This window comes from Cervus canadensis, chromosome 2, assembly GCF_019320065.1.
Source record: "Cervus canadensis isolate Bull #8, Minnesota chromosome 2, ASM1932006v1, whole genome shotgun sequence".
Taxonomy (NCBI): Eukaryota; Metazoa; Chordata; class Mammalia; order Artiodactyla; family Cervidae; genus Cervus; species Cervus canadensis.
In genome coordinates, this window is record NC_057387.1 from 47,989,771 (window position 1) to 48,000,368 (window position 10,598).

The 10,598-nt window shown below is 34.7% G+C and overlaps 1 protein-coding gene across 6 annotated transcripts in view; it reads right to left on the minus strand.

Annotated features, from left to right (window-relative positions):
- Positions 1 to 10,493, minus strand: part of CCDC18 (coiled-coil domain containing 18) — a 126,814-nt gene extending 116,321 nt beyond the window's left edge. The window contains exons 1-6 of one of the 6 annotated variants that reach the window (XM_043460615.1): positions 10,300 to 10,493; positions 9,162 to 9,237; positions 7,959 to 8,094; positions 7,269 to 7,443; positions 4,668 to 4,829; positions 414 to 520 (exon numbers count right to left, since the gene is read on the minus strand). In XM_043460615.1, the coding sequence (XP_043316550.1) occupies positions 414 to 520; positions 4,668 to 4,829; positions 7,269 to 7,443; positions 7,959 to 8,092 (578 nt within the window). In that variant the 5' untranslated portion in view covers positions 8,093 to 8,094; positions 9,162 to 9,237; positions 10,300 to 10,493. Of the gene's footprint in view, positions 1 to 413; positions 521 to 4,667; positions 4,830 to 7,268; positions 7,444 to 7,958; positions 8,095 to 9,161; positions 9,238 to 10,225 lie in introns of all 6 variants that reach the window. The other 5 variants (XM_043460613.1, XM_043460614.1, XM_043460617.1 and 2 more) reach the window with 5 other exon arrangements.
- Between the last annotated feature and the right edge of the window lie 105 nt (positions 10,494 to 10,598).

Here is a 10,598-nt window from a genome sequence, read left to right on the forward strand (position 1 = left end):
CAAAATTTAACAAGATATGTCAAAAATAAAAGTTGAAAATAGTATTTGAAAGCCGTAAGTGGACTTCTCAGGTGGCTCAGTGGTCAAGAATCCACCCGCAATGCAAGAAACACAGGTTTGATCCCTGTGTGGGGAAGATCCCCTAGGGAAGCAAACAGCAACATACTCCAGTACCCTTGCCTGGGAAATCCCATGGACAGAGGAGCCTGGTGGGTTATAGTTCATGGCATTGCAAAGAGTCGACAGGACTTAGCAACTAAACAACAACATGAGATTTCATATGATAAAAACAGACATTGTTAGCAACTTCTCAGGTGAAAATATGGATGAGATTCACGCATTCACATGATGTTACATTCTAATCAATGAAATGTGTTTTTAAAAAAAAAAAAAAAAAAAGCTGTAAATCTTACCTCAAAACTTTATCTTGGGCTGAAACTTCTGCTTCCAAATTTATAATCTGTTCTTCTAAGATTGGTACATTGGCTGCCTGTTTTTGAGCAGATTCAAGCATAGAAACCTAAAACAAAAAACAACTTTCAGAGCACTGTCTTTACAAAATAAATTAATCTATTTGCTCCTTAGTTTCTCTTACCATCTGATGGAAATTCAATAGAACTCCCCAGTCAACCTTCAATTATGAAACTCATCTTGTCTATCAACTTACATCGGCATGTCATCATCACAAGCCAGTCTCATGTAAGATCCTCCCATTATCCTCAACTTAGTATCATAACTGGTTAACTACTTAGGGAAAATAAAAGAGAATCTCTACTGACACTAACTAAAAAGATTAATTTCACATAAATCAGAAAATTAAATGTCAAAGATCGAATCATTTAAAATTACATAAAAATACTTATTGACTCTTTTTAAAGCCTAAATTTAGAAAACATGATTATAGAGAAAATCTAGAAAATACGACTTGGACTATGAAGAGCGCAAGATGATGGAAATCAACAACCTAAATGGTGTCTGGAAAAGAACACTAAATATCCCCAGAAAAAGGAAGCATGAGTTATATAGCGCAAGACAGGGGTGAGATCTAGAAGAGAAAACTGGGAACACAGTTCAAGATCTCTTTGATAAGTCCCTCCTTTTCTCATGCTCAGAACACCAGGAGTCAAAAGAGTCACCAAGAGCCTTCCACTTAAGAAGAGAGACAGACAGTTTACGAATCTAGAGAAACTGAACAGGAAACATTTGGGACTCTTGAAACATTTTGTGGAATGATGAGCAGAGATGAGGTAGACTTAAAAAACAAAGAGATCAATACAGAACAGTCAGCTTCTAGCCTCCTATCCCACCTCATCTGGGGCTACCTCACAGGCAAGAAATCAAAGGATTCTTTGCTGCAGAAACTCAAGAACTTCAAAGTAAAAGACCTCATATATGGATACTGAATGGGAGAAGGGACATGGCTCCCAACAAAAGAGCCACCTCCTCAACCATTACCAACAAATGAAGCTCAGTGGACAGCAAATCTCAACTTTGCAGAGAGAGTTTCCAAACAGCATTTAAGTGCCTTCTCTTAGATACAAATAGCCAGAACACCAACATCTGAGAGGTCAAAACAAAAGTTAAAAGCAACTGGCAGAAACAAGGCAAATACATACATACATACACACACACACAAATCATTGAGAGAGCAATGAGAGGATATTGCCAATACAAAACAATTACAGAACATGAAAAGTTCTAGAAAATGAAAAATTATGACAGCCAAAATAAAAGATTCAATAGGATGACAACGTTAAGGAAATCTCTGAAAAAGTATCACAGGAAGACAAAGAGATGGAAAATACCAGGCAAAAACTTCAAAGATTTAAAGGACCAATCAGGTTAGGAAAGACAGAAGAAAGAAAGCAAAGGGAAGGAAATAATCAAGATTACATAAGAAAAATTTCAGGGACCAAAGGACACAAGATTTCAACCAGAAGAATCTTTATGTAACCAGTACAATAAATACCAAAGGCCTACTCAAAGGTAAATCACTATGAAATTTTAAAACACCGTGGAAAGAAGGAAAATACTAAAAGCTATCATAAATGGAAAAACAAATGAAAAATATACTCTTTGCAACTCCATGTGCCTACCACACTCCTCCATCCATGGGGTTTTCCAGGCAAGAGTACTGGAGTGGATTGCCATTTCCTTCTCCAGAGGATCTTCCCGACCCAGGGACCGAACCTGGATCTCCCGCATTGTAGGCAGACGCTTTACCATCTGAGCCACCAGGGAAATCCTATTATATGCTAGGAAATGTAATTCACAATGGAATTAAACATTCCAGACACACACTAGAGGATATAAGACAAGAAAGCAGTGTCCTAAAACCTCTGAAGGAAAATAATTTTCATTCTAAAATTCAATCAAGTGTTGGGGAGAAATTAAGACATTTCAAACAGGCAAGGAAGCTACTGGAAAATATGCTTCAACTAAAGAAAGAGTAAACGAAAAAAGTCAACATGAGATCCAGGAAACCGTAGACCCAACCTGGAAGAACATCAAAGAGAAGTCCCAGGAAGACAGCTGGACAGCAGGCCTGAAGGATAGCCCAGAAAGGACAAGATATCAAGCTCCAGAACTATAACTACTATACAGACTTTGCTAAAAGGTAAATTATGAATATGTTGCCCAGTACAAAGAGGAATTTCAGCAAAAGATTTCCAAAAGCGGCACATATGCAACATCAAAGCTGAGACCTGCCCTGGAAAAGGCAACCTCCCTAAAAAATATTTTATTAAGCAATTTAGAAAATGCTGAGATGGTGATCCAATAGTTAAGAATCTACCTTCCAATGCAGGGTACACAGGTTCGAATTCTGATCAGGGAACCAAGATTCCACATGCTGTGAGGCAACTAAGCCCACATGCCACACATGGAGAGCCCAAGCGCCAGAACTACTGAGCCCATGCTCTTCAAACAAGAGAAGGACACCCCAGTGGAGATCCAGCATCGCCAAAATGAAATAAAATAAAATTCAATAAGCCAAAATACCCCAGTTCTTACAAAAAGAAAACCTGAGAAGTACATAAAATACAAATATCTTACTGCCATTGGTGTATTTATATGCTCAAAGAAAGGAACAAAATGTTAATAGTTCAGTAGTTATTAGTAAAACTCTTTTAATATCTCTAAGACTTCAAATAATTAAGCCTCTATTACTTTAAAAAGAATCTATAGGGGACTAAAAAATTAAAATATAATAAACAGACACATCAAAAGAAATGGTAAATGCACTGAGAAGGTAAATCTCATGAGAAATCAAGAAAAACAAGATATTTTTGCTTCAAAGAAATTAAAAATTATAGTTTTTTGGTTTTTTTTAATCAGTAGACTATTGAATGTAGAGAGAGTGCAGTAAACGCCTGAAAAAACTCTTTCCGCGTGATTTGACCATTCTGGAAATTGATCCCAGAAATAATCCCAAACACCAAAAGTTTTATGTTCACTACAGCATTTTTCTCCTTAAGCACAATAGTGTACTTTGTTTTGTTTGAAAAGAACAAAAGAAAAATAAAGACCTCCCATAACTGTACTACTTAAAACAATTATGTCTAAAAAACAGTCAAAGGCTCACTATGATGCTCTAATAGTTCCCAGAGTTATAGCACAGCCTTTCTTTCCTTATATATATTATATGTATATATATATACATGTACTAAAATATAAACATATAGACAAATAGGCTCATTTTATAAAAAACAAAACAGATTAGTTACTGTGTGTTTGTTTCTGCTACTAAATATTTCAGGTAAGTTTCTGAGTGCTGACTGTACAGATACCACTCTAAGTGCCTCTACAAATATCATCTAAACTTTACAAAGTCCCATGAAAGGAAAAAACTGTGCATTTTAGTACTCATATATAGATATGTTTTAGTAATGATATATTAATATATTGTAATACTGATACACTGATATATGCTTTTACCTTAAGTAACAGAAGTAAGCTTGGTAGCAATTAATTATTTGTATGCATATATATATAAGTATATATATGCATTTACCATGCCTCTATTACTGAACTCTTTTGTTTCTTCTAATTTTTTTGTACAATATCAATTACACTGAAAAATAAAGGAAACCACTTAAACAGGAGAGTTATTAACTTATGGTATACTCACATAAGAAAACATTAACGCTACCATAAAAAATGGTTGTTGGAAAAGCTAAGTAAAGGCACCAAAAAACGCTTAGACTATGTAAGAAGTATAAAACACAGGAAAAAACAAAACTATTCAAATGTGTAATATTCAATTATATGATAAACCAATAAAGTAGTTTCTAGACGGTGGAAACTGGGTTATCTTTCTCCCTTTTCTTTTCTCTATTTTTGAAGTTTTCAACAATGAGGATGTATTATTTTAAAGAGGAAGATAAGTAAGCTATATATTTTCTTTGTACAAGAAGCAAAACCACACAAATTGGTAATCTTAAGAATTTTAAAAAGCTCTGACTTATCTAAATGCATAGATTATACTAGTTCCTCTAAATAATTTTCAAATATTAAATTCATATAAAATTAATTCTATAATAGGTTGATATATTACAATAAAAATCATTATATGTAACACATTAAGGTAATACAAGGAATATTTTTCCAATTACAAATCTTAAGATGATTCTTTTCTGTTGGCATAGTCACCATTTCAAGAAACATACTTTTGCTCTTGACTGTGTCAATTCAAAGTGGACAGATTCTATTTTAGTCATTAAAGAATGATTCTGTGAAACTAAACAGGCATTCTGTTGCCTAAGTTTATTAAGTTTCTCTCGAAGACTTCTGATTTCCTGATCCACAGGGGTAGAAGATGAAAAAGACATCTGAAAAATGAAAAAGAACAATCTATTTAGAATTACTTCACTAAGTATTATATATAGTACAATGAACAATTATCAATAAAATGACTAAGTAGCTCAGAAAAATAGGTGAAGATACTTAGTGTTGGTGAAGATATGTGAGACAATCAGCACTCTCTCCTCAGCAGATGGTGAACAAGTAAGTAAATACATTTGGCTTGTAAAACAGTGGTACACTTTGGAAAACTTCTTGGTATCATCCAGTAAAGTTGAACACGCTAAGACTCAACAGTATTACTCCTGCGTATAAATCTGATAGAAACTTTTGTACTTTTGTACCTGAAGATTATATAAAAATGGTAAGAACTGAAATGCCCACAAACAACAAAATAGATAAATTATTCTTTGCATGCTCAGTTACTTCAGCTGAATCCTACTCTTTGAGACCCTATGAACTGTAACCCGCCAGGCTCTTCTGTACATGGGATTCTCCAGGCAAGAATACTGGAGTGGGTTGCCATGCCCTGCTCCAGGGGATCCTCCCAACCCAAGGATGGAACTCATGTCTCCTGCGGCTTCTGCATTGCAGGCAGATTCTTTACTACTGAGCCACTGTTAACTGTACATATATTTCTATTATACTTTTTTGAATATATATTTTATAATAAAGTATTTTAATTTTCATTAGTTGAGGTTTCCAAAACATGATTTAATTTTATTTTTTGAATAAGTAATGTATTTATATAATTCAAAAGTCAGAACTATATAAAAAAAGAATACATACAGAAGTATCATTCCCATGTTTAGTAAATAGGTAACCATCTTTACAAGTTTCTTACTTATAAATTTTTGAATAACACAAATTTGACAGCCGAAAACAGGAAACTCCTTCTATAGGCGAGTCATTAATTAAGTTAGGATCTTAAATCTAGTCTTCTAGTGCTTCCATATACATACACAAACAATACAAATTACCCATCCCCCACAACAGCTCTTATGCAAAACTACAATAGTAAATATGGTTTTTCACTTCAACAATACATCCTGGCAAACTCTGCACAATCAATTCAGTGAGAAACTCCTTTTTTCTTTTTACCCGCTTAACTGCAGTATTCATTGCATATTTATTCAACCAATACCCTATTACTGGACAACTGAGCTATTTCTAGTCTTTTGTTATGACAAACAAGGCCTCATTTTATACTTATGCAGGTAGCTCTCCAGAAATAGGATTTCCAAGTTAAAGGTAAACGAATTTGTGGTTTTGGTAAATGCTACCAAATGTCTTTCCACTGAGATTATGTCACTTTGCATTTCTATGTCATTTTGCATGAGAAGGCCTATTTCCCCCTAATATCACCCACAAAATACAGTGCCAAATTCAGGATGTTTAATAATCTGGTAGTGAATTTCTCTTTTTTTTTTTTTTTGAATTTTTTTTTTTTTTTTTTTTTTGAATTTCTCTTTTTATGACTGAGATTGAACTCTTTTTATTTGTTTTAATTTCCCTTCCCATTCATGCCTTTTGCATATATTTCCACTGGTTTGATGATTTTTCCTTATTTCTAGGAGCTCTTATTATTAAAGAGCTTTCATTTGTCTTTAATAGACATTATCAATAGTTTTCCCCTTTCAATTTGTCATGTAACTTTTGATTTTGCTTAGGGTAAAACACAATGATTTCAATGAAGGCATATATACAATAAAAAGTCAGCAATTTGAATTAGGATACACATCAAATTTTTCAAAAGTACATAAAATTGTAGACAGGGAATTTGAATTCATTTTCTAAAATGCAGGCTCAGATGGCTTCATCAAGCAGCTTCCTTACTAAAAGAAAATCTCTCAACTGCTAGCTTTCTTAAGTGGGAAGAGCAAATTTCTATCAAAAAAGTTTATGATGTATATATGTAAACATACGTATATATGCATGCTGGCAGTGGGGTAATAAAAAGTGGGAGGAAGATAGAGGAAAAGGAGATAAAAGGGTTGAGTAAGAAAGAGGAGGACACATAGGAAGATAGAGAATACAAGTGAATAAAAAAGAGGAAGAAAGTGAGTTTCAGACCAGGACAGATGTCTAACATCATCCACAAAATTTAGATATAATGAATGGAGCACCTGACCCAGGCTAAACAGCAATATACTTCAACCACTTAATAAGCCATGATTACCTATTACGTACATGGTATGGTACTAAAATCAAGGGGGTTACAGAGAAAACAAGATATTTAATTGCAAATAAATATAGAAGTTTTAAAATAGAGTAATACATCAAAATAGCTACTCTCTTATAGGCCACTTAAATTCAAAGAGTCTTTATTAGCACTCTAGTAAAAGACTATGGAAAACATAAATTAGGCATTTGAAGAAAAAACTCAGAGAAAAAGTATTTTCTTTTAAGTTTAACAGTTTAAACAGGTCTAAAACTACTTTTAAGTAGGCAGGTCTAAAAATGATAACCTTATCTCTTGGCTTTTTTTGAAAATCAGTACCACTATTGGGCATTTTACAAACTCTTTTATGAGATGAGTAATTCAAAAGTCCCAGATGGCTAGGGTGAGAAAGATCTTCCAAAATGAGTCTTTCAGACCTTGAGAGATTAGGAGCATAATCAGAATTTTCACTTGGACTAACACTAGAAAAAAAAAGAAAAAATAAATTTTAGTTCTTGGATACTTTTAAGTATTTACTCTAAATTTCTACATATTAAGTAAGAAAATAGATAAGCACCTGAAATATTGCTGGAAATCAGATTCCAGAAAGGAACCTGAGGCATTTCAATAAAATTTTCAATAAACCATAATTAGTTTTAAAACTAGCAATCTATGTTTCTATGTTTCTGGAGCCTCTATGCTAGAGTTACTTAAGATTCAAAAAACAGTCATAATAAAAGATTAGTTAAGCTTACACATATATTTTATACTGAGTCCTAATATATTAAAGGTCTTAATTTATAAATACTTCTATAATAGTTCTGTTCCTCTTTCTAAACCGAAAGCTATATTCAAAATCATTATTTTTTAAATTATGGAGCATTATTCCCTATTCTGGACACACGAGAAACACAACAAACAATAATGATATTCAAAAATTTTACATTCATCAGTTAAAGTCCTAGTTAGAATTCTATACATAATTTTACTCACTCACCTAGATAACTCTTCCCCTAAGTTCTGCAAACTCCATTCTGTTATCTTCAGTTCATGTCTTAAGGAAGCAACATTTGCCAGCAAACTTTCTTCTTCATTATCTTTATTATAGAAGTCTGATGAACTAGATTCCATTTCTTAAAAAAAGAAATGAATTTCTTGTACCTTGCCTGAAAGAATCTGTGATGTCAGTCAAAATTCTCTCACACTAATAAATCTTAACTCGAGTTATTATTTTTCTATTTCAAATGTTGTGAAATCTTTCATGGTAATTTACAACAAAGCAAAACAGCCAGCAAAAATCAATTTCTCCGTAGTGTAAAGCCATAATGGAAAGTTCAACAAAATTTCAATGAATCAATTTTTCATTTAAGCCAGGGACTACTTATTACAATTCCCCTTTTCTAACCATCTTCAATCTTTCTAACAAGTGTGTAAACTGTTTTTATTTCATGTTAAAGATGAAGAAACTAAGAATGAGCCAAATAACTTGCTTGCATGTGCTCATGCTCAATCACGTCTGACTCTTTCCAACTCCATGGACTGTAGGCCGCCGGGTTCCTCTGTTTGTGGAATTTTCCAGACAAGAAATACTGGAGTGGGTTGCCATTTCCTACTCCAAATAACTAAAAGGTCACACAAACTGTAAATGGTGAAACCAGATTTGAACCTAGGCCATCATGATACAAAGATCTTTTAATTATGTCACACTGCAGTTTTCTTATTATAAATTAATTTCAATATGAAGTGTTTGAACTTGATCAGGTTACAAGCTCTGAACATCTGACAAAATTGGTATCATAACATTCATATCTTCCTAAAGGTAATTTATTACCAAATAAAGGTTATCCCCTTCTCCTATTCACCATGGCGATAAAATTTAAAATGGTATGCTAACATTCACATAACAACCACAGAGATCAAAATGACATTTAGCAGGTTAACTCACAAAAAAAAAATAAGAAAAGTTTTTGTTTCTTCAACTGATGGGTATCTCAAGGGTTGTGAAATTCTCTACTAAGTAGCTCTTTGCACATTAAAGAATCATGATAAATACATTTTATTGCTAATAATTAATATTCATAATTATTGTGTACTAAGACATGTTATTAATAATACAACTTAAATGAAAGCTTTATAATCTCTACTACTCCATCTTCCTGAATAATCTTTAAATTACATTCCTCTTTCAGATCCCATTTACCTTTGTCATTGAAGCTTCTCTTTGATCACCCTTCTAGAATTCTGACGACATTTCAACCTCCAAAAGGTTAGGAGTCCTGTGTATTATAGTCATGACTGTAAGGCACTTATAGTAACCCAATATTTTCAGTGACTAAATGATGATTACAAAACTGTTCTTCCTTCCCCTCACCTAGCTAAAATAACAAATTGATTCCACGCTCAAAATTTCTCAGATGTAGGAAGATTAAAAAGAAAACTTTCATCTTACTGGAATAAACTGTGGCACGAAATTATATAACATACAATGGAATCTTAGTAAAGAAAATACTTCTTTCCTCTTTCCTCTTTTGTTTCCAAAAATTTGTTTCTGCTTAAATGAGAAAACTACCAAACAAAAGTCAATGGTTCAGGTCCCCACTGTTTTTTTCTAACAACTCTAGTTACCTACAGGATGGTGAAGGCTTGAAGAAGGATAAAGAAAATTTGGGCAAATTCTGACATGCCATTTTGTTTCAACTAAATCAGGTTTATGTAAATTTTAACCCAAGAATTCTCTCACCCTTCTAAAGGATCAATGAAAACGTTTGATATGCAAATATATTTTCATTTTCCTAGTGGGCCATTTAATATCCTCAAATAAAGATTTCTCCTCCCTTCAACTTAGTTATAAAAGTCTAGCTTCATCGCCTGTACATACGTGGAAAAGCACATCATGCTTCTTACAGGCCCTGACAGCTTTGGGCCTTAATTACAATGCGTTTGCAGGTATACACAGGCACACACATCACACCGAAGAACAAGTGTTCATTATACTCGCTGTATGTAAAAAAGATGGGCTGTAGTCGAAAAGGATTCCGCATTTTGGAAGGCCATTCAAGGCTTTATATAGTACTGTTCTGTATCAAGAATGCTCAATTTGACAGAATTGGTCCTTAGTGCATCTGGAAGCAGTGGAGGAAAACATGAACAACTTCCTTCCCGATTTTTCTTCTACTAAAATACGACCCTGCAGAGCAGCGTGAGCAGCAAGGACGAGGACTAGATTAAACGCATCTGAGGGAACCGAGAGGGAAAGACCTGTACCTCCTCAGGTAGGCCAGTTTCCACCCTCCAGGGGCAGTCGCTCACCACAAGTCGTAGCTGTGAGAGAGACCCACCGACGACGGCGCACGCCGCGCTCTCCTTTGCGTTCGGAAACCTGCGACCCTCTCCCCGGCCCCAAGCGCCGAACGCCAGACACACTATGGGAAACCAGAGAATCCCGGTTGAGCCGAGTTCGAACCGCCGCGGGAACCGTTGGGAACGCACCTCCCCACCCGCAGCCCAGCCCCCCGCGCAGCCTTAGCGTGAATCGACGCCGGACGCGCGGGGCTTGTCGGGGATTGTGGTCTGGGAGCGCGTCCGAGCTTGCCTACCTGGAACTACATTTCCCACAATTGCCACCACGACGCCCATT